Raw genomic sequence first — 24,778 nt, 5'->3', positions numbered from 1 at the left:
AGGACAAGAGTAGTTGTATTCAAAAATAGTCAAACAATTCTGACATGTAAAATATTAACAGGCGACAAGAAAGGTGATGGAGTACATCGTCAGTGGATAACATCAGACACCGAAGGAGATCTTGATATGCCATTCGTATTAAAACATTTACAGTTTCCCATTACAATAGCTTTTGCTATGAAAATTAACAAATCGCAGAGACAAACATTCGAAAAAGTCGGTTTATTAATTAGAGAGAAAGAAACGAAATTCACTCACGGGCAGTTATACGTTGTGTTGTCACGATGAAAGTTCAAACACGGAATCAAAATTCAATGTGATATTGATGAAAATGTAATTCAAAAAATTATTTTTACTGAAGTTTTATAGTACAAGTGTAAATTTAAAAAGTATTTGCATGTTAATTTAAAAGCCAAACAGAATGAAATCGCATAACGTAACAAATAACTCAAACGCAATATGAAACATAATTTATGTTCAATTTATGACGTTGTAATGTAAAATAGTTAGTTCTATTGAGGCATATGTAACAATACCTATGAAAATAACGATCTGTTGTACATCCACTTCCCCATACGCGAGCTGCAGAGCTGCAAAACACTGGCCCGGGGCTGGGTGAGTGAAGCAAACAGGGGGCAAAGCTCTATAGTATATATATATAAAAGAAAGAAAAAACGCCTACTCCAAAAGCAAAGAAAACCTTTAAACAAATCACCCAAACAAGGAATATTACTATAATAGGTAATGGCAGTCAAATAACTGTTAGGGTGTTTAGAAAAACAAAGCAGAAGCAGACATGAAGTCCAACACTGAGTACGAGCATTTCAGGGAAACCTTGAGAGATCATATCATAAAATACTGGATAGATGAAAGGCACTATATAAAAGATAGATAGATAGATAGATAGATAGATAGATAGATAGATAGATAGATAGATAGATAGATAGATAGATAGATAGATAGATAGATAGATAGATGTGAAAGGCACTATATAAAAGATAGATAGATAGATGTGAAAGGCACTATATAAAAGATAGATAGATAGATAGATAGATAGATAGATAGATAGATAGATAGATAGATAGATAGATAGATAGATAGATAGATAGATAGATAGATAGAGATGTTCAAGAACGTATATCAAATGACTTTAAGAAGAGTAAATGTCTGATTCAGGTTAAGATAAGAGCGCAGCCAGAGTGAGGTGCCATCCCAGCGTATCTGTGGAGGTGTTGATGTTCTCCACTGCCGCGTTTCTATTAAACATCTTGATGGCTGAATGTCCTCAGGGCTCATCTGTCATGGGCCAGACTTGCACCCCCGATCTCTACGCTCATTCACTTTGATATTTGAGATGCCCACTGACTCACCTTTCGTCCAGTGCTGGCCGTCTCCAAATGCTTCTGATTGGCTGATGATCGGCGCTACCTGAGTGTCTTGACCTCTGGGGTGGGAGCAGCGAATCCCCAAGTCTTTGTCTTCTTGATATCCGGACTCCATGGAGAAGTTGAGGGTCATGTAGGTGGTGTGGTATTCTGGAAATGATGAAGTGACAAGCATTAGTAGGTGGCAGTGCTGGTGGTGGAGGGAAGAGGAGGAGAAGGCGATGAGGGAACCTTCATTCCATTCCATTCAGTTCAATTCAATTCAGTTCAGTTGCAGGCACAGAACGCTGTGACAAGTTGTCAGGTAAAATGGCGAGTATGAATTTTACAAATGACTAAGTAGAGAATCAGTACACATAAAGACACAAATTGGTTTAAACAGACAGAAAAGAAAAATTAAACTGAGTAACATAAATGGAAACCAACAACATCTTTCCATTAACAGATTAGTTAAACTATGGAGGGGTCGTCTGAGACACGTGACACAAAGTGTACTGACACCATCAAATCAAAAAATCTAATTAAAATGTATTTATAAAGCACAATTTTAAAACACCAAACTAATGTGCTGTACAATAAAATCAAAAATATCAATAATAAATTAGTAAACAAACAAAGGAAAAAAATAACATAAATGATAAAACAAATAAGTTAAAAGAACTGATTAGAAGATAAACAATTTACAGAAAAACAATATATATGAAAAATGTATAAATCTATACTAATAAAAGGCAAAGCCCTCACTCACTCATTCACTCACTGACTGACTCATCACTAATTCTCCAACTTCCCGTGTAGGTAGAAGGCTGAAATTTGTCAGGCTCATTCCTTACAGCTTACTTACAAAAGTTGGGCAGGTTTCATTTCGAAATTCTACACGTAACGGTCATAACTGGAACCTACTTTCGTATACTGTATACAGACATAGCAGGCAGCTCGGTCACCGTGTGAGGTGGAGTTGCGTCCCTCATCGTCACGCCTCCCACGTAATCATGTGAACTGACTGTGAATGCAGTACGTAAAAAACAAAGAAGAGCTCCAAAGAGCGCTGAAGAAAAAACGCATTACACAATTGAGAAGGCAGCAAAAGAACATGAAGCGAGTGACGCATACAAGCATATTCATAAGTGCAGCTATTGCGGGAACAAAGCATGGTGTAAACCTAAAGTTTAAATTAAGTTCATAGACACGCTCCCGCTGCCGTTTGTCATGCCTATGACGAATACCATATTCGCGAGGTACAAGTTTAATGAGAAGACACGGGGTATAAACGAGACTTTGGATCACTTTGTAACGGAGTTAAAACTGCTGTAGCGAGCATCTTTTAAGTGCCGTGTCTTAGCTAACATTAAATAAAGCCGTGGACATCGCAAGATCACACAAGAGAGCAGCTCACGTGAACTGACTGAACGCAGTACGAGTGATCACTTCGATGAATCAAACTTGTTCAAAAAATGCATTACACAATTGGGAAGGCAGCAAAAGAATATGAAGCGAATGACGCATACAAGCATATTCATGACTACAGCTACTGCGGAAACAAAGCACGGTGTAAACCTAAAGTTTAAATTAAGTTCATAGACACACTGCCACTAGAGTTTGTCATGCCCACGACGAATACGATATTTGCGAGATACAAGTTTAATGAGTAGACACGAGGTATAAACGAGAGTTTTGATCACTTGGTAACTAAGTTAAAATTGCTGGTGAAGAACTGTGTTTATTCAAATTCCGAGAGACTGACTTTGTGGGGGGATTGACAGTTAAGGCGGGTGGGGGAGTCACGTCATCATCTCCCCTCCCATTCACCTCATTTCACTCTGAGCTGAGCTCCACAGCTAACGCGGTCTTGCGGAAGTAACTTCGTCACGCTGCCACCAAATACTCATAGAAAAATCCACAAGTTAATACACACGCTGTCTCTAGAGTTTCTCCACACTCAATGTATTCCTCGCATCCCCATTGTATCCTCTGATCTCCCATTTCAATTCAAATGCCTCCAATTTCCAGTAAGGCTCTGCTTCGCAATGACAATTAATAAGTCTCAGGGACAGACCCTACAAAAGGTTGCCATTGATTTGAGGCAAGATTGCTTTTCACATAGCCAACTATACGTTGCATGCTCAAGAGTGAGCTCGCACAGTTTGGTCATATCACAACAGGACTGTTGAACTGAAAACATGGTATACAAAGAGATCCTTAACAGAGAGTTATTGGTATATTTTTCCTCAGTTTAAAAAGGTTTTCTTTTCTTCTTAATAAAAATTTAAAAGCAGTACTTCGCTGCTGCGAAGTGTGGGGATTTTGCTATATATATATATGTAGATATGTATATACAGTAATCCCTCGCTATATCGCGCTTTGACTTTTATATCGCGGATTTTAAATGTAAGCACATCTAAACATATATCACAGATTTTTCGCTGGTTCGCTTTCTGCGGACAATGGGTCTTTTAATTTAGGTTACATGCTTCCTCAGTTTGATTGCCCAGTTGATTTCATACAAGGGACGCTATTGGCGGATGGCTTAGAAGCTACCCGATCAGAGCATGTATTGCATATTAACTAAAGCTCCTCAATGCTATAAGATATGCTTTCCGCGCGGTGCTTGTTTGCTTCTCTCTATCTTTCTCGCTCTCTGCCTGACGGAGGGGTGTGAGCAGAGGGGCTGTTTGCACAGAGGACACGGACGCTCCTCTACAAAATGCCGCTTTATCGCGGTGCTTCTGTATACTTAAAAGCATGTATTGATTTTTTGATTGTTTGCTTTTCTTTGCGAGCGCTCTCTCTGACATTCTCTGCTCCTGACGGCGCTCCTTTGAAGATAAGATATGTTTGCTTTCTTTTAATTGTGAGAAAGAACTGTCATCTCTGTCTTGTCATGGAGCACAGTTTAAACGTTTGACTAAAGGGTGTTATTTCATGTCTAGAGGGCTCTAATAATGTTAACAGGGTGGGAGAGTTTATAAGGGCTTAAAATATATAAAAATAACCATACAAACATATGGTTTCTACTTCGCGGATTTTCACCTATCGCGGGGGGGTCTGGAAGGAGGGGTCGAGGAGGGATTACTGTATATTACAGGCCAAAAGTTTGGACACACCTCCTCATTCAATGTGTTTTCTTTATTTTCATGACCATTTACATTGGTAGATTCTCACTGAAGGCATCAAAACTATGAATGTGGAGTTATGTACTTAACAAAAAAAGGTGAAATAACTGAAAACATGTTTTATATTCTAGATTTTTTTCAAAGCAGCCACCCTTTGCTCTGATTACTGCTTTGCACACTCTTGGCATTCTCTTGATGAGCTTCAACAGGTAGTCACCTGAAATGCTTTTCACTTCACAGGTGTGCCTTATCAGGGTTATTTAGTGGAATTTCTTGCTTTATCAATGGGGTTGGGACCAGCAGTTGTGTTGTGCAGAAGTCAGGATAGTTGGACGATCATTTATTTTTCAACAGGACACCTCTAGGCTGTGTAAGGGCTATTTGACCAAGAATGAGAGTGATGGAGTGCTGGAAATGGTCATGAAAATAAAGAAAACACATTGAATGAGGAGGGGTGTGCAAACTTTTGGCCTGTACTATATATACAGTATATATGTTAATGTATGTATGTATGTATGTGTATATATATATATATGTAGATATGTACAGTATATACTGTATATATATGTATATATGTGTCTGTGTGTATATGTATGTGTTGTCACACACGTGTGCATGGGAAGCAGCTGAAGGGCTTAGGAAATATTGTTTATACATCTGCCCAGGGGGGGGCGGGGTGCACTGACGCTCTTTCTGAGTTCTCTGCAGGTCTTACCCGGGAAATCCCACCAGGAACCGCCATTTCCAGGAAGGACACATCACTTCCGGCCCCAAGAATGAGGTCACTTCCGGTTCCGGCCCCAAGGATGATGTCACTTCCAGTTCCGGCCCAGAGGACGACGTCATTTCCGCCCTCTGTGCTATAAAGCTCACTGCCTTGGCTTAGGCAGGCAGTTCTGTTTTGGACTCTGTTGTGTAAACTACTATTGCAATGCCTCAACGACTTTTGCAGCCGGGAAACCGTAATAAACGGGTGGCTGCCCCAAACCTTTCCGCGTCTCTGGTCTCCACTTATTACAGTGTATATATATGTTGATATGTGTATATATGTGTATATATATGTAGATGTGTTCCAGGCCACAGTTGTAAATAAGAAACATGTTCTTAATCTGTCTTGCCTGGTTAAATAAAGGTAAATAAAAATAAATAAAAGTATATGTATACAGTATAATATATATGCAGATATGTGTATATGTAGATATGTATGTATATGTATATACTGATTATGTTTATATATATGTGTGTGTGTATATATATATGACAGCAACACTCATGACAATGACAAAACAATTACATTGACAATCATGTTACGTTATTTTTAAAATGTTCTTAATCTGTCTTGCCTGGTTAAATAAAGGTAAATAAAAATAAATAAAAGTATATGTATACAGTATAATATATAATATATATGCAGATATGTGTATATGTAGATATGTATGTATATGTATATACTGTGTATGTTTATATGTGTGTATATATATATATGACAGCAACACTCATGACAATGACAAAACAATTACATTGACAATCATGTTACGTTATTTTTAAAATGTTCTTTTTCTGTTTCATAACTTCTTAAACACACTACTTCTCCGCTGCGAAGCGCAGTTATTTTGCTAGTTATTAATAAAATTAATAGTAGTATAGTATTATTAGTATAATAACTAACAGAGTTACTCATATACAGTTAAAGGCAATTAAAAACAAGTCTTGATTTAAACATTTGAGTTGCAGAAGTTAACCTCATTTCAATTGGCAGAGCATTCCATAACTTTGGTGCTGGAACTACAACGGCAGATCACCCCCTGGTCTTCATCTTAGACTTTGGCACAGCCAACAATTGCTGTTGAGAGGAACGTAAAGAGCGGACTGGTGAATACGGGACCAGCAACTCGGCCAGATAGGATGGTGCAGCAACATTTAGCGACTTATACACCAAAAGTAAAATTTTAAAAAGAATCCTTAATTTAACTGGGAGCCAATAAAGTGAGACCAGAAATTAAGTAATGGACACAACTTTAACGGACACAATGGACACAACCCATCAAGGGCTTCACATTAATACAAGCGTACAGCAGATATAAGAAGACTGCACATCCATCCATTATCCAACCCGCTATATCCTAACTACAGGGTCACGTGGGTCTGCTGGAGCCAATCCCAGCCAACACAGGAAACAAACCCCGGGCAGGGCACCAGCCCACCGCAGGGCAAACACACATGAACACACACACACCAAGCACACATTAGGGCCAATTTAGAATCGCCAATGTACCTAACCTGCATGTCTTTGGACTGTGGGAGGAAACCGGAGTACCTGAAGGAAACCCACGCAGACACGGGGAGAACATGCAAACTCCACACAGGGACCTGGGAAGTGAACCCAGGTCTCCTTACTGTGAGGTGACAGCGCCACCACTGCGCCACCGAAGACTGCATACTCCTGTCAAAATCTCAGATATTGTGAAATATAATGTGAAATAACACTCCTTGTAGATTAACCAGCTGCTTCCTCCAAGAAGCACAAGTACAGTCATATGAAAATGTTTGCGAACCCCTCTCAGCCTGCATAATAATTGCATAATAATAAAAAAGAGAGAGAGAAGGAAAGAGAAAGAGAGCGGAGGTTAGAGGAAGAAGAATAAAAAAGAGGAAAGACACGGACGGAGGTTAAAGGGAGAGGAAGAAGGCAGGGGGCGCTAAGAGTCGGTGTGGGAGCGAGCAATATTAGAGAGAGAGCAGGCCCAATGTTTGGCCGACACTCGGTTTTAGTAAGAAGCGGCCCCTCCAGCTGAGCGGTTCAGAGGAGCTGGCGTCACCGGAAATGTGGATGACGAGAAGGAAGCGGGAGTCGAGGAGGCTTGGGAGGGAGAGCCCCAGTGTGAGCTCCCTGGTCGCTGGAGGTAACCCAAGTCTCCCGAGTCTCAGCCCAGCATGGGTGCTGCATGTAGGCATGGGACGGAAGGCTACCAGACCAGAGGAAAGTCGGCTGTACATGCAGATGGGGCGACTCTCCTGTTGCAAGACCCACATGGGAGAAGGAGGCGAAGCCGCCAGTTAAAAGGGAGAAGGCACCGGAAAACGTCCAGCCAGTCTCTTAACCTCGTTTTACAGGATTTATTTATTAGGGATTTTAACCTCCACTTGTCACCTGTTTCTTAGGGCAGCGTTTCTCAACCTTTAAGTATTTGCGACCCGAGTTTTCATAACAGTTTTAATCGCGCCCCCCTAACTTTTTTTGAAAGGAGCCCACTAATACTAATTTGTTCTTTTTTAAATAATGATATATCATAGATGCATATTTTATTATACCTACTCAACTTTTATCGACATTTATCTAACTCTATATTTATTTTTCTAGTATCACAATGTAGTTTAAGTTAATTTGTTTTGGCTTCAATAGATGTATTTTTTCATATTTTCGATTCTTATTTTCTTTTTCAAACATCTTCGCGCCCCCCTTTTTGTTACTTTGCGCCCCCCACAGTTTGAGAACCGCTGTCTTAAGGATTATTTTTTTATGGAGTGTCTTCTGCCCTTTACTGTAAGCACTGAACACCTTTTACACCGTTCCCTTGCTCAGTGTGATTTGTCCTCATCTGACAGCTCATCCCAGTTACGTTATCAATGGTGTCGGGTTCAAGAGGCTTCCAAATGGAAAGATGGAGCTAGGAGCCAGACCCTCACCATCAAACAAGGGTCAACTCAGTTCCAAAGATCGTCCTGCACTCTCCTCCAGGTAAGCCCCTCATGACTCCAACTTCTCGAATGACGCAGATGAACTCCTTTTTATGCCGGATCTTGGAGACCTTCCGGTGCTACCGTGTTGCACGATGGAAGCCGAAGCTCCACAAAACAGAGAGGTCTTCTCCCAGTGGCATCCTACGGTGGCAGGCAGTGTTGTGCATGAATGAATTCAAAACAGGGCCTTCATTGAACAAGCTCATTTTTCTAAGAACGGTTAACTTAACGTAACGTATTTGGCTGGCACCCTGCCCGGGATTTGTTCCTGCCTTGCGCCCTGTGCTGGCTGGGATTGGCTCCAGCAGACCCCCGTGACCCTGTGTTAGGATATAGCGGTGTTGGGCGATGACTGACTGATTTGCAAGTGATAAACCTGAATGTGCGCTTAATTCAGTTTTAGGTGACATTCTGAATCTGGTTTAGGTCCAGATGAAACATAACGTAGGGGTGGAGCACAAAGACTGGATTTTTACAAACTATTTATTTTGTACAAATGCTTTGCCGGTGAAGCTCCGCTTTCGCTTTTACTTTGCGAGGCCACTTTATATTTTTTCCCATTTGACATGCAATATGTGACGTGAATTTTGACCAGCAGCATAATTTGACCAGCAGTGTAATATGTTAGTTCACCTACACGCTGGTCCCGCGGTCACAATTTGTTTCACACGGTTGGAAATAGAGCGGAGGGTGGCACGGTGGCACAGTGGTAGCGCTGCTGCCTCCCAGTTAGGAGACCCGGGTTTGCTTCCCGGGTCCTCCCTGCGTGGAGTTTGCATGTTCTCCCCGTGTCTGCGTGGGTTTCCTCCCACAGTCCAAAGACATTCAGGTTAGGTGGACTGACGATTCTAAATTGGCCCTAGTGTGTGCTTGGTGTGTGTTTGTCCTGCGGTGGGTTGGCGCCCTGCCCGGGATTGGTTCCTGCCTTGCTCCCTGGGATTGGCTCCAGCAGACCCCTGTGTTTGGATTCAACGGGTTGGAAAATGGATGGATGGAAATAGAGTGGTCATTTATATGTATACTTGCATCTATTTCACTTCTTTTTTGACAGAGAGGATATTAGCATATACGATAATACGTGTTTGTTGCTGGTGTGGCGTACGGCTGGGATGCCTGGTAGGACCAGGAGAGGGACAATAGCACCCCTGGGCCACGAGAGGGCAGCATCCCTGGTCTACTTCGGGGCCACAGGATTAAATAAAAGACCAGAAGAAGAGATGTGAAACAAACAAACAAAAAAAAAATAACAAGCAAAGATTCATAACCAGGACGTCCATTAAACTCTATCGCCAAGTCAAAAATCCAAAACCGTAAATCACAGTCCAGAATACAAATTCGGAAGTCGTCTACCAGGAGCACAAACTAAACAAACACACACCATTCTTCTGTTGTTCTTCCTCAATCTCAGACTGATGGGAAATGCTGTATGTGGCCTTTAAACCTTGACCTTGTGATGTCACAGCCGCAAACTCCCAGCTCAAGAACACGTTCTGGAGGTTAACTGAGATCAGATCCGGAATCCATGGGTTAAAACAAAAAATGTAGCCAGACGTAAAACTGGTAGGAAAGATACGAGAGGAAAAGTAAAGAACGATGGACGTCGTGACAGTTTTGATGCCGTCAGGGTGGTCTTGGGACACGCCTTGTTTTTGATATTTTTTTTTTTTGCTTTTGCTTCTATGTTAGCTTTGGAAGAAAAAAAAAAGCAAAAATATTTCAATATAAAACAAAGAAACTTTGTTTTGTTATTTTGGGACTGAAGTTTTTATTTGTTCCTCTCATTCAGTTTTTGTAGTTATATTTTAGGTTTTGAAAATAGAAACTTTAACAAATATTTAAATATAAACAAAGAAACTTTATTTTGTTATCTTAGACCTGAGGTTTATTTTGGTTCCCCTTGATGTTTGTTTAGTTCTATGTTAGCTTTTGAAGAAAAAAATAAAAGTAAAAACATTAACAGATATTTCAATATAAACAAAGAAACTTTATTTTATTGTGGGCTTGGGGTTTTTATTGGTTCCCCTCTCCGTTTTTTTAGTTCTATTTTAGCATTAGAAAACAGAAACTTTAACAAATATTTAAATTTGAAGAAAGAAAATGTGTTTAGTAATTGCAGGTCTGGGGTTTTTATTAGTTCCCCTCTCTATTTTTCCAGTTGGCATCACTTGTGCAGGCCGTGAGGTCTTCTTCTTGAGTTTTGGGCCCGGTTGACTTTGACTCTTATGTTGAGCCTTTAGGCCTTGTTTTTTAATTAAAGTCTCATTTAGAAGCAGGTATCATCCCCTGAAGCTAAGCATGTTCCGGCCTGGCCAGTACCATCTTGGAAAATCTTGGGCTGCTGCTGGAAGTGGTGTTGGTGAGACCAGCAGGGGATGCTTACCCTGTGGTCTGAACGAGGATCCTAATGCCCCAGTGCAGTGACGGGGAGACTGTGCTGTAACAATGGCGTCGTCCTTCAAATGAGATATAAAACCGAGGTCCTGAATCTCTGTGGACAGTAAAGACAACTGACTATCTTTCTTAAAAGAGTAGGATGTATCCCAAAGTCCAGTCTAAATTGCCCACCATGGCCTAATCATTCTGGACCCCTAATCATCCCCTGTCTCTTATTATCTCTCTCTCTTCATCACCTAACAGCTAATATGTGGTGAGCGTACTGGCACAAAAATGGCTGCCGTCGCATCATTCAGGTGGGTGGGTAGGGTTGCCAGACATCCCTTATTTCCCATATTTGATAATTTTGTCCCCTGTCCCGTACTGACCTTTCAGGGACACCCCAATGTCCTGTATCTCGTTCATTTTCAAATTTTGTCATAAAAATATATTGTTACTACCTTCTTACGGTACTTAGTTGTAACTTTATAAGTTATTATACTTTCTTTTCTCAGATTCTCTTGATGAAAATGTAACGAGGAAACTCGTGTTTGCTGCCTGTTTGCAGCTTGTTCAGTGGCTCTGGTTGGCAGAAGATGGCGACACTCTCACCGTTTGGCTCTTCTGTATCAGCATTGCAACATACAGCGTCCGCAAAGTGTGTTGTTACTGCTTGTTACTTAACTGCCTGTATTAAATAATATTAATATTTACTCTGTTATTTCTATTAAATAAATATTTTCAAATTTTACTTTGGGTGGCACAGATGGCGCAGTGGGTAGCGCTGCTGCCTGGCAGTTCGGAGACCCAGGTTCGCTTTCCGAGTTCTCCTTTCGTGGAGTTTGCATGTTCTCCCCGTGTCTGCGTGGGTTTCCTCCCAAAGACATGCAGGTTCGGTGCACTGGTGATCCTAAATTGTTCCTAGTGTGTGCCCTGCGGTGGGCTGGCACTCTGCCCAAGGATTTGTTCCTGCCTTGCGCACTGGGATTGGCTCCAGCAGACCCTGTGACCCTGTAGATAGGATATAGCGGGTTGGATAATGGATGGATGGATATTCTATATTATATCACATTAGCATATTGCACATTACCGATACAGCTTATCCCACATGTTCAATTAAAAAATGATCTCTGACTGAGCAGATTCAGAGTTCAGAAAGTTTAGGGCAGATGGGAAAAAGCTCTTTTTTAATCTGTTTGTGCGGACACGGATTGACCTAAAGCGTCTTCCTGACAGGAGGAGCTCAAACAAAGAATTTCCAGGATGAGTTTTGTCCTCGAGAATGTTTTTGGCCCTTCTCACACAGAGAGTCTTACACAAGTGTTCAAGTTCAGTCCTACTAATGGCCTCTGCTGTTCTTACGACCCGCTGCAGGGCTTCTTTAGCAGCCTCGGTGCAGCTGTTGTACCTGCAGGCCATCATGCAGTTAGTTAAGATGCTCTCTGTAGTGCATCTATAGAAATTAACCAGCAGCCTCTGGGGGAGGTCAGGTCTCCTTAGCTTCCTGAGAAAACCGAGGCGTTGTTGTGCTTTGCCTATTCCAGCCCAGGACAGGTCCTCTGAGATGGTGACTCCTAGAAACTTCAAGATGGAAACTCTCTCCACAGCCTCTGCATTGATTGTTATCGGACTGTGATTGGTCTTTTTAGTGGTCCTAAAGCCCAGAATCACTTCTTTGGTCTTTTTGGTATTTAACACCAGGTTGGTGGTGTTGCACCATGCTGTCAGAGTCTAAACCTCTTCCCTATATGCAGCTTCATTCATACCCAAACTATTCCAAAGCGACATTTGCACTATTTGTGCCTTTCGTATCTCACACCCTCATACACCTTTATCGTAAGAGCGTCCCTTATCAACGATGGAGCATTCGATCGGAAGAAAATATGAAGCTGGTTTGAAATTAAACGTCGTTGAAGTAGCGAAAGAAATTGGTAACTGAGCTGCTGCAATATAATTCAATGTGTCTGAGAAACTGATGTGAGATTGGAGGAGGCAAGAAGATGAAAAAAAAAATAATGTAAGTGTCGTATTTTTGAACAGGCATATAAGTCGGGATCTGATTTTATGATCAGTCTTTTGGGTTTCAAGACGCGACTTATATGCGAGTATATACGGTAGGCAGATTTAAAAACGGATGAGAACAAGCCGAATGAGAGTGTGTGTGCATGTGGAGGAATATTTCAGACAATGTAAATAAGAAAATGTAATGTGAAATGTGACCATAAATGAAAAAAGAAATAGCAGTAGCAGTGTGGCATAGTGGTTAGAGAACTATGAGCTTCAAGCCCTGTGGTTGTGGGTACAAATCCCACTACTGTCGTCCTGACGTTACATGTGATGAAGAACATGGCGTGGCTGCTACTTCACCACCTGAGGCCACAGGTCCACCACGCCCTCGACCCTTTGCAGATCGCATACCAGGAGAAGGTGAGAGCGGAGGATTCCATCATCTACATGCTACACCGATCCCTCTCCCACTTGGACAGAGGCAGTGGTGCTGTAAGAATTGTGTTTCTGGACTTCTCTAGCGCCTTCAACACCATCCAACCTCTGCTCCTCAGGGACAAGCTGACAGAGATGGCTGTAGACTCATACCTGGTGGCACTGATCGTGGACTATCTTACAGACAGACCTCAGTATGTGTGTCTCGGGAACTGCAGGTCTGACATTGTGGTCAGCAGCACAGGAGTGCAGCAGGGGACTGTACTTTCTCCAGTCCAGTTAAGCAAACATACATCGGACTTCCAATATGACTTGGAGTCCTGCCACATGCAAAAGTTCACTGATGACACTGCTATGGTGGGCTGTATCAGGAGTGGGCAGGAGGAGGAGTATAGGAACCTAATCAAGGACTTTGTTAAATGGTGCGACTCAAACCACTTACAACTGAACACCAGCAAAACCAAGGAGCTGGTGGTGGATTTTAGGAGGCTCAGGCCCCTCATGGACCCCGTGATCATCAGAGGTGACTGTGCAGAGGGTACAGACCTTTAAATACCTGGGAGTGCAGCTGGATGTTACATTGGACTGGACTGCCAATACTGATGATCTGTGCAAGAGAGGACAGAGCCGACTATACTTCATTAGAAGACTGGCGTCCTTCAACATCTGCAATGAGATACTGCAGATGTTCTATCAGACGGTTGTGGCGAGCGCCCTCTTTTACGTGGTGGTGTGCTGGGAAAGTAGCATAAAGAAGAGGGACATCTCACGCCTGGACAAACAGGTGAGGAAGGCAGGCTCTACTGTAGGCACGGAGCTGGACAGTTTGACATCCATGGCAGAGCGACGGGCGCTGAGCAGACTCCTGTCAATCATGAAGAATCCACTGAACAGGATCATCTCCAGACAGAGGAGCAGCTTCAGTGACAGACTGTTGTCACCATCCTGCTCCACTGACAGACTGAGGAGACCCCACACTATGCGACTCTTCAATTCCACCCGGGGGGGTAAACGTAATATTATACAAAGTTATTGTCTGTTATACCTGCACTGTCATCACTTTTTAATTTAATATTGTTATTATCAGTATGCTGCTGCTGGAGTATGGGAATTTCTCCTTGGGATTAATAAAGTATCTATCTATCTATCTATCTATTATTAGTACCTTTCACTCTATCTATCTATCTATCTATCTATCTATCTATCTATCTATCTATCTATCTACTGGCACCAGCTGGTCCTGAACAAGTCATTTCACCCGCCTGTGGCTCCAACTGTAAAAGCAAAAGAAATAGAACCAACTGTATGTCATGTGTGGTGTGTGACTTTGGACAAAGCATCAGCCTAATAATAATAATAATAAAGGCTGTATAGGCTTAGGCCTCTTTTTGAGTGTGAATGCCACATGCCCGCTTTGGAGATTTAGGGCCAGGCCTGCTTCACATCTTGGAGTCCAAGGTCTAGTTTTTGAAGCTGAAGGCCAGTTTTTGAGCTTTCTGTGTCCATATGTGACAGAGCAGTTGGATATGAGGGGCTAATCTTCGTGAAAGACGTAATTAGTGACCACTTGGAGAAGTTAGTCCAGCACCTGGACCTTTGTACTAGTTTATCCTTCAAAGCACATGACCCTGCCACCGCAACTACGACCACCCCAATCTTATGCCCTATAATGAATGGCAGTTGGTGGTTGCGCTCTTACCTGGACTGTGGCTCACTCTGCCACTGGTGACACTCTCTGATCCCAGGGGACATGTGGCGACATCAGGATTTTGCCTATGTATCCCTCTGTCCCCTTCCTGTCCATTCATCTCCGATACCCGGGTTCCCAAATGGAAATGACCGTCTAAAATCCCGTGGGCACCCTGAACAAGATCTTCTGACAACCTGCTGTCCCAGGGCTCAGGGTCCTCCATTAATGAAAAGGCAGGGTCCCACTGAGGGAAAGCATCCACCGCATCCTCTGGAAGGAGGGTCTCTGTGGTGTCCGTGCGGCGTAACCCAGCCGGCCGTTCTCTCCTTGGCCGGCGACAACCCACTGGCTCCCGCCTTGAGGGACTGCCCTGAGGCTCAGCGAAAGTGATATAGGAGAAGGTGAGCTCATAGGAGTTCTGTCGTGGGGTACCCCACACCAGGGGGCTTCCTCTGCCATCGTCATCATCCTCTGCTGACCAGTCATGTGCTGTCTGTAGCTCCGGAAATTCGGATTCATCGTTACCACCTGTTAAAAAAAAAATAATGCAGGGCATAGTGAACGCTTCAAGAAATTGAAGGTTCTGAGCATTGACACCAAATCTGGGAACACCTGATTCTAATCTGAAGGAGTTCAAGAGGTGCTAAAGGCAGGGAGTCTACTTACTTTACCCATGTTACAAATCTGCCCTATTGTTAATTTAGATTACGAGGGGGAATACACCGTGTTAATTTTAGGTGTCATCTGTACATCACCTTTTTGTTTGCCTAGTCAAATAAGATGAAAAAGTCAACAATCTCCTTCGGGTGCACTTACTTTTTCACACAACAGTAGAGCTTTACAGAAAATTCCTTCAATATGAAATGACATGTTCTTCCAACTTACCCTCCGTGCTGGATGGGCTGGAGTCCGGAGTGGTAGACACGGAGCCAAATTCTTCTGTAACCAAATCAGAAAGAGCATCAGTTGTGAGGATGAAGGGGGTAAGGGGGTGGGAGAGACACTCAGGCAGGGGTTCATTGACTGCCTTCTTTTCATTGTACTCCTTTCCAGACCACCTGTGCCCTCGCTTTCATAGCAGTAAGTAATGACTGTAATGTACATGTAATGTACATGTGTCCTGTGATGGCCCACCTGGTCTGTTCCCTTCCTTCAGATGAACCTGCTGACGTCAACCATGTTTGGTGAAGTGGACGGCGTGCTGCTGGGTGTTCTGTGTTACTTATACATGTGTAGGAGTTTCATTAAAATGTAACATTGTCTTAACGGAATACCCCACCCAAAATGATATTGTTCTGTTTGTTCTCATCAGCAGTGTGTGTGTCTGCGGAGAGAGTGTCGACCTCGTCGAGAGGTTTACTTACCTCAGCAGTGACATTCATGACTCTGGTGACTCTGCCTATGAAGTCAGTAGACAGATTGGGAGAGCATGGGGGGATCATGAGGTCACTGGAAAAGAGTGTGTGGCGCTTCTGATATTTCTGCAAATTGTGGATGAAGGTCCAAGTCTTTAGAGTCCTGGTGCTTCCTGTTTGCGAGACATGGACGCTATGCAGTGACCCGAGATGAAGACTGGACTCCTTCATGTGTGTCTCTTCAGAGGGTCCTTGGGTCCCGCTGGTTTGACTTTGTGTTGTTCACGGAGTCCCGAATGACCTGCATAGTGAGGGAGCATCAGGAACGGCACTATGGCCATGTGGCGCATTTCCCTGAGGACGATCCGGCTCAATTTTTGAGGACCCGAGTGTCTGGACCAGGCCAAGGAGACCCCCTCATAACACCTGGCTGTGGCAGATAGAGGGTCATTTAAGGTGGTGTGGGGTGGGGTGGGACTGGACCGTGTGTCTGCAAGGGGTTACCAACTGGGATCCTGAGCTGTTTTGTCATGGGGTGGGTGCAGCAACACACTGTACCAGTGCATAGTCCCCAACCTGACCTCACCTTTATGTTCTTTACCCCATGTAGCTTGTAGTGTTTGGTGAGACAAAAATTGAATCTCATATTTTGTGTAGAATGAAGATAATGGTAATGGTGACCAATGCTGCACAACATCAAATGATGAAGTTAAATGACCACCTCAATAAACCTGCTATTCTTGATAAATTTCAGTCGGGTTTTAGAACAAATCACAGCACAGAAACTGCACTCGTTAAAGTAGTAAATGACTTGCGAGTGAATGCAGACAGAGGCCATTTATCTGTTCTCATCCTCTTAGATCTGAGTGCTGCATTTGACACCATTGATCACAACATTCTTAGAAATCGCCTTAGTCAATGGGTGGACCTCTCTGGCAGTGTCTTAAATTGGTTTGAATCCTACCTGACAGGGAGAAAATATTTTGTTAGTTGTGGAATTACAACTCGAAGACACATGATATCCGATATGGTGGTCCACAAGGCTCTATCCTGGGTCCGCTGCTCTTCTCAATCTACATGCTTCCGTTAGGTCAGATTATCTCAGGGCACAACGTGAGCTACCACAGCTATGCTGATGACACACAGCTGTACTTATCAGTAGCACCTGATGACCCTGATTCTATTGATTCACTAACACAATGTCTGACTTGTATCTCAGAATGGATGAATAGTAATTTTCTCAAGTTAAATAAAGAGAAAACTGAAATTTTAGTGATCAGCAATAATGGATACAATGAGGCTATTAGAAATAAACTGGATACATTAGGATTAAAAGTCAAGACGGAGGTAAAAAATTTAGGGGTGATTGTTGACTGTAATCTGAATTTTAAATCACATATTCATCAGATCACTAGGACAGCATTTTTTCACTTAAGAAACATAAGTAAAGTTAGACCTCTTATATCACTGAAAGATGCTGAGAAATTAATTCACGCTTTTGTTTTCAGTCGACTAGATTACTGTAACGCACTCCTCTCTGGACTACCCAAAAAAGATATAAATTGTTTGCAACGAGTGCAGAATGGAGCTGCTAGAATCCTAACTGGGAAAAGAAAATCCGAACACATCACACCAGTCTTAGCATCACTACACTGGTTACCTGTGTCATTCAGGATTGACTTTAAAATTCTGCTTATGGTTTATAAAGCCTTAAATAATCTCGCCCCATCTTATATATCGGAATGTCTGACACCTTATATTCCAAATCGTAACCTCAGATCCTCAAATGAGTGTCTCCTTAGAATTCCAAGAACAAAACTTAAAAGAAGTGGTGAGGCGGCCTTCTGCTGTTATGCACCTAAAATCTGGAATAGCCTGCCAATAGGAATTCACCAGGCTGATACAGTAGAGCAGTTTAAAACACTGCTGACAACACATTACTTTAACATGGCCTTTTTATAACTTCATTTTAATCTTAATTTAACTTAATCCTGATACTCTGTATGTTCAATTCATCATAATAACTACTCATGGTGGCTCTAAAATCGGTACTGACCCCTACTCTCTTTTCTGTTTCTTTTTCCGGCCTGCGCCACCTCCACCTACTCAAAGCTTCATGATGCTCCAACAATGATGGACTGATTAAAAGGCAGAAGTCTACGTGACCATCATCATCATCAAGCCCTTCCGTGAGAATCCTAAATCCAAAGAGGACTGTTTCATTTATGTTAGGTAGAATGCCCAGAGGGGACTGGGTGGTCTCATGGTCTGGAATCCCTACAGATTTTATTTTTTCTCCAGCCGTCTGGAGTTTTTTTTGTTTTTTCTGTCCCCCCTGGCCATTGAACCTTACTCTTATTCGATGTTAATGTTGATTTATTTTTTATAATTATGTCTTTCATTTTTCTATTCTTTAATATGTAAAGCACTTTGAGCTACTGTTTGTATGAAAATGTGCTATAGAAATAAATGTTGTAGTTGTTGTTGTTAAAAATGTCCAATACTTGTGTTGCATAATCCACATGTCATTTATCCCATTGTGTGTTCAAAACATGCAAAACACGGGCATTTTCAGCTAAAATATTAGAAACATTCAGAAAAATTAGAGCACATCATAACAGAGGAAGGCACTCACGTAATACTGAGCGTTTGCATTGAAGACCACCCTCTCTCTCCCCCTTCATTCATTGGCCAAGAGTCTTACCTCAAAATCTTTACCCCATGTCACCTGGGTCTAGCGACATGTGTCACCTGTGTTTAGTGACACATCTTACCTGCATTTAGTGTCATATGTCACCTGCGTTTAGAGTCATATGTCACCTGCATTTAGAGTCACGTTACATGCGTTTAGTGTCATATGTTATCTGTGTTTAGTGATATGTCACCTGTGTTTAGTAACACATGTCACCTGCGTTTAGTGACACATGTCACTTTCGTTTAGTGGCACATCACCTGCGTTTAGTGTCATATGTCACCTGTGTTTAATGACACATGACATCTGCATTTAATGACACATGTTACCTGCATTTAGTGTCATATGTCACCTTCCTTTAGTAACACATGTCACCTATATTTATTAATGCATGTATTCTGCCTTCATCGATGCATGTCACCTGCATTTATTAACCCATGTCACCTGCGTTTATATGAATTTTCATAGAGCACATGGGTGGTTCCTTACCCGGCCAGGAAAGCTTTATAATGGAAAGTTGGAAGAAGACTCCCCCCTGGGACCAGCTGCAGCAGCCCTCTGAAGGATCTCCCATGTACAGACCCGCAGTGCAGCATGGGATCTGTAGTCTCGATAGGCAACCCTTCTGGGGTCCCTGAGGGCCACCAGGGGGAGCAGTTATTCAACCATGAGTTGGGACAATGTGAGTTGACACGGAGAGTGACACTGATGCATATGATGCTGTGCGACTGAAACGCCATCAAACGCCTGGTGAATTTGGTCGTGTAATGTTGTAATGGCGTGCAGTATCTACGTGGCAAAAAGGCAAAATGACTGTGATCAAACGAAAGGACAAGAAAGACGTTAGAAAGACTAAGCATAGCTCACAATGCAGCAACAGTCAAGGTTCACATCAGGGGAAATGTGGAAGTCATTGTGCCTGGTAGCCTAAAATAACACAAGGGGCACGTTAATCATGCAGATCAGGACCTCAGAATATCCAGGGTCTGCCGTAGGGTCTCCACTCAGTGGGACACACACATAAAGCACCAGGGACAGCTGCCCAGGGTGACATCCTTACGACATGTGCAAACCAACTCAATGACCTCGTCTTTACTTTTCTCTGAGGCTCACCCGAATCTCTTAGCTTCTCACCCTGTCAAGGAGCATCAGCCCCGCCATCCTGTGAAGAAACCTCATTTAGGCCACTTAGTAACCGTGATCTCATTTCATTTGGACATTTCCTACAGCTTATGACCATTGATAGGGACAAGAATGGAGAACAACTGGTAAAAATCCGAACAGTCTGGACGAGAAGAGGCCACTTAGCAGAACAAAGCGTGCCAGGCCTGTCCACTTAACACCTCACCAATAACATCACGTCAGGTTTGAAGGTCCCTAAAGTCTTCCTGTCTGCCCCGCTACTTGATCGCTTCTGTCATTCTCTGTGTGAAGACAAACATCGTAATATTTGTGTGACATTTCCCCTTCACAAGTTTCCAACTGTGTCCCCGTGTTCTTGATGAACTCATTTTAAAGTCACCGTCTCAATCCACTGGACTGGTTCCCTTCATAATTTTAATCACTTCACTCAGGTCTCCTCTTAATTTTCCTTGTCTGTGAAGGCTCAGCTTTTTTAATATTTCCTCACAACTCATCCCCTGTAGCCCTGAATCAGCCTCGTCGCTCTTCTCTGGACCTTCTCTTGTGCTGTTGTGTCCTTTTAGTAGCCTGGAGACCAAAACTGCACCCAGTACTCCAGATGAGGCCTCACCAGTGTGTTATAAAGCTTGAGCAGAACCTCCTGTGACTTGTACTCCACACATCAAGGCGCTATATAACCTGACATTCTGTTAGTCTTCTTCATGGCCTCTGAACACTGACTGGCAGTTGATAGCTTAGAGTCCAGTATGACTCCTAAGTCCTTCTCATAAGGTGTACTCTCGATTTTCAGACCTCTCATTGTGTATTCAAACCTCACATTTGTACTTCCTATGTGTAATTCTTTACATTTACTGACATTAAATTTCATCTGCCAACAATCTGCCCAAGCCTGTCTGCTATCCCAGTCCCTCTGTAATGATATAACGGATTCCAAATGATCTGCTAATCCACCTATCTTGGTATCATCTGCAAACTTAACCAGCTTGTTACTTATATTCCTATCTAAATCATTTCGAGATATTAAAAATAGCAGCGACCCTCACACCCTGACCCCTGCTGGTCACCACTATCAACATCACCCAATTCTGATGAGGTTCCTCGCACCATCACCCTCTGCTTCCTGTGTCTGTTGCAATTCTACACTCATCACACCCTGAACTGCCACTTCTGTTAGTTTGATGCCCACCCTCTCATGTGGCACCTTATCAAATGCTTCCTGAAAGTTCAGATAAATCATATCATACTCTCCACTCTGGTCATACCCTTGTGTTCCTTCCTCGTAGAATTCCAGCCTGTTAGTAAAACATGACCTCCCTCTTCTGAACCCAAGCTGACTGTTCAATCAGACTTCTGTTTTTGACACCACCAAGAATTTTGTCTTCTTCATTACACGAATCGGGGCAGTGCCCACAGAACAGCTGCCGCTGCTTCCATCTGCTGCTTTCACTGACATTCCCTTCTTCCATCACTCATGAACAAGAAGATCCCAAAATTATATGAACCTCTCCTCCACTAAGGGCAGTTGTTCCCCCTCTAACTTAGATACTCTTTTCCGATTGAGACCCTCAACCTCAGACCTGGAGGTGCTGATCCTCATCCCTGGCCCATCACACTCATCAGTGAACCAGTCAAAGGGGACATCTTCATAAAGTGACCGATGCTACCTCCAAAAACCAGACACCCTCACATCCTCGGCAGCGTCTTGATATCCTGTCCATGAAAACCACAAATAAGACGTGGCCTTGATGGAGTCCGAAACCCACAGTGAATGAATTTGACGTGACTCTCTCTGAGCTCATCTAGGGAACGAGTAGCACTACATTGCATGGCTGTTGTTGTTTTTCCTAATTCATTTTCCTTTTTTTGAGATTATAAAGAAATGTCCCAGCTGGGACCCCCAACTCTCGTTACGTCTAACTTGTCTTGTTGTCTGCAACAGCAAATCAGGAGAATGCAGACACCATTGATGGGAAGTCGTTTACAGGAAGTGGGGAGGAAGTTGGGAGAATGGAGAGGGGCTTTGGAAGATAGAGGATGGATGAAGAAGAAGAAGAAGAAGAAGAAGAAGAAGAAGAAGATATCTGAAGGTTAATGATGGTCAGGATTCAGGTGTTAGCCTGCAAAGGGAGCCATTGAAAAGAGTGGAGAAGTTTAAATATCTAGGATCAGTGGTGGCCCAAGATGGAGATTTGGATGCAGGGATAACTCATAGAGTGGTTGGAACAATTGGAAGAAGGTATCAGGAGTGGTGTGTGACAGAACAAGTAAGAAGAAGGTTAAAGGTGAGGTTTATAAGGCAGTGGTGAGACCACCATTGATGTATGGAGCTGAGACGTGGCCAGTGGGAGAAGAAGGTCGATTTGGCAGGAATGAGAATGTGGAGATGAACATGTAGAGTTACAAAAAAGGACAGAACAGGAAATGAGACAATCAGAGGTACAACAGAAGTGGGAGACATCGCTAAGAAAGTACAGGGGAGTAGATTGAGATGGAATGGACACACGATGAGGAGAGATGATGAAGATCTGGGCAAAAGAGTGATGGGAATGGAAGTCCAGGAGAAGAGAAAATGCGGGAGGCTAAAGTGGAGGTGGATGGATAAAGTAAAAGACAATCAGAAGGAAAAGGGCTTGGCTGGATAGGAGGTGTCTGGAGAAGGTTCATCGAGCACATCAATAGCACATATAAGTGGGAAACGATGAAGAAGAAGAAGAAGACGAAAACAGCCCTTATTATCGAATACCAGACTAATCTTGAAAAGTAAATATAAAGTGTCCTGTTTGTCCCATATGCTTGGCGGAATGTCCCAGATGTTGACTTGAAATGTGTGGTGCCAGTACAACTGACCCATAAGGCGGCCATATTTGTAGTCCTCAGGCCGTGAAAACCTCAGTCAACTCAAAGGAATCGAATGCGCAAAAAGACTACAAACATGGCCGCCACAAAAGCAAAAATCAGATGTGACACACACAATTGAAGGCAGTTTTCAGTTTTCTCATGTTTTGGTCAGCTGAACGTCCCTATGAAACATTTTTGTTCTTTGATACCCTAATTTAAAACCAAATTTTTTGTCATATATTTAGATGGTCGTGCAACCTTGAATTGAATAAAAAGGCTTCGATAAAGAAGACACGGATTGCTGGTTTGATTCCAGTTTCTGGAGGGCTGTCAAAAGGCAGGGCCTGTTAAAGCCCATTGCGGCACTCCTTGTGTGTATTTGGGCTAAACGAAAATACTGTAATTGTATTGTATTGTATTATGAAAGGCACTATATAAAACAAAGTCACATACATATGAACTCACAAATAAACTCTACTTACTGTGCCTTTACTGACGAATGTGAATCTGCCGTTATGTTATATAGTGCCTTTCACAGAACACATCATCACAAGAATGCGCATAACAAGATCATAGAAGTGTAGTTGTGGAGTTGAGACACACCGGAGAGCCGCAGAGTTAAATATCAGGTACAAAAATACACAAATACTGCTGTTTGCTGATGACAGGAATTCCAGCACACCTCACTCTGCCCTCGCTGACTCTTGACGTTTAAGTGATTGTAAGGAAGCGTTTTAATAAACGGCTTCACAAATGAGCATGGGAAAGGTGCTATATAAATACATTGCATTCTTCTTATTATTATTATTACTTGAAAAAATAAGATTAAAAGAAATAAAGCACAAGCTTCCCTGTCACATGGAGAGACAACAATGAAGGCACCGGCCCTGCCCCGCCCAACCTGGACCCACCCTGCCCCTTACAGAAGATCCAGCAGAGTCACCTGCACCCACGCCGATGGACCACCTGCATCTGACCAGACGAATACCCAGAGGCTGACAAGATCAGGGCGCTGCCCTTTGTCCACCCTTGACCAAGGCACGGCCAGGTCACTCTCCTTCTGTCAGGCCCACCTCATCCAAAAAGCAATGCAAAGAAGGGGGGCTGGCTGCATGACACCAGCAGCCCTCCGTCACAAAACAAAAAGAGCTGGAAAGGCTCAGGCAGCCAACAATGGCCACAACAATGTGCTCTGTGAGCCCGGCACTGGGATACTGCTGAGCTGAAGCATCACTGCCCCACTCAACTCGAGCCAACCACACGCGACAGACATGCGCCAAACACATAAAGAGCCATACGTACTGCAGTGGGAAAATCCTAAAACCTGGCCCATGCTCCATCCGGCACCATCGGGGCCCATTCACCTCGGCGAGCCTTCTACCCCGCTGCCCCCGACCGCCGCCACTGCTCCCTCGCTCTCACTCGCTCACTCACTCACTCGCTCGCTCGCTCGCTCCCCCCCCCTCTCAATGTCTGTCGGCTGCCCTCCCTCCACTCCATCCCCTTCAGTGCCCCCACCAACTCACTCTCTTCAGCTCCATTCAAAGGTGCCTTAATAGCAAGACACACACACACTGCTAACACAGATTCTAAAGAAAATACAAATTGTACACCCAAAATAAATATTTATGAATATAAAAAATTAAATAAATCAATAAATAATTAGGAAAGACACTTTAGAATATAAAGAAATAATTACATGTGCGCTTTTCTATCACAGAACACAAAAGAATCGATCTGATAGTTTAAATCCATGAATGAAGAAATGTGTGCTGTGCGAAAGTAGAGAAATAAATAAAGTGACAGAGAGATAGATAGATAGATAGATAGATAGATAGATAGATAGATAGATAGATAGATAGATAAAGGCACTATATAATAGATAGATAGATAGATAGATAGATAGATAGATAGATAGATAAAGGCACTATATAATAGATAGATAGATAGATAGATAGATAGATAGATAGATAGATAGATAGATAGAAATGAAAGGCACTATATAA

The 24,778-nt window shown here is 42.8% G+C and overlaps 1 protein-coding gene across 1 annotated transcript in view; it reads right to left on the bottom strand.

Moving 5' to 3' along the window:
- The window catches only part of rtn2a (reticulon 2a), a 68,861-nt gene extending 44,714 nt beyond the window's left edge, over positions 1–24,147 (bottom strand). Inside the window, exons 1-4 of the mRNA XM_039770095.1 lie at positions 24,075–24,147; positions 15,630–15,683; positions 14,754–15,272; positions 1,371–1,535 (exon numbers count right to left, since the gene is read on the bottom strand). Coding sequence (XP_039626029.1) covers positions 1,371–1,535; positions 14,754–15,272; positions 15,630–15,683; positions 24,075–24,132 — 796 coding nt within the window. The 5' untranslated portion in view covers positions 24,133–24,147. The remainder of the gene's footprint in view (positions 1–1,370; positions 1,536–14,753; positions 15,273–15,629; positions 15,684–24,074) is intronic.
- Between the last annotated feature and the right edge of the window lie 631 nt (positions 24,148–24,778).

This window comes from Polypterus senegalus, chromosome 11, assembly GCF_016835505.1.
Source record: "Polypterus senegalus isolate Bchr_013 chromosome 11, ASM1683550v1, whole genome shotgun sequence".
Taxonomy (NCBI): Eukaryota; Metazoa; Chordata; class Cladistia; order Polypteriformes; family Polypteridae; genus Polypterus; species Polypterus senegalus.
Note: the sequence above shows the minus strand (reverse complement) of the source record. Positions and strands in the feature narration are given on the sequence as shown.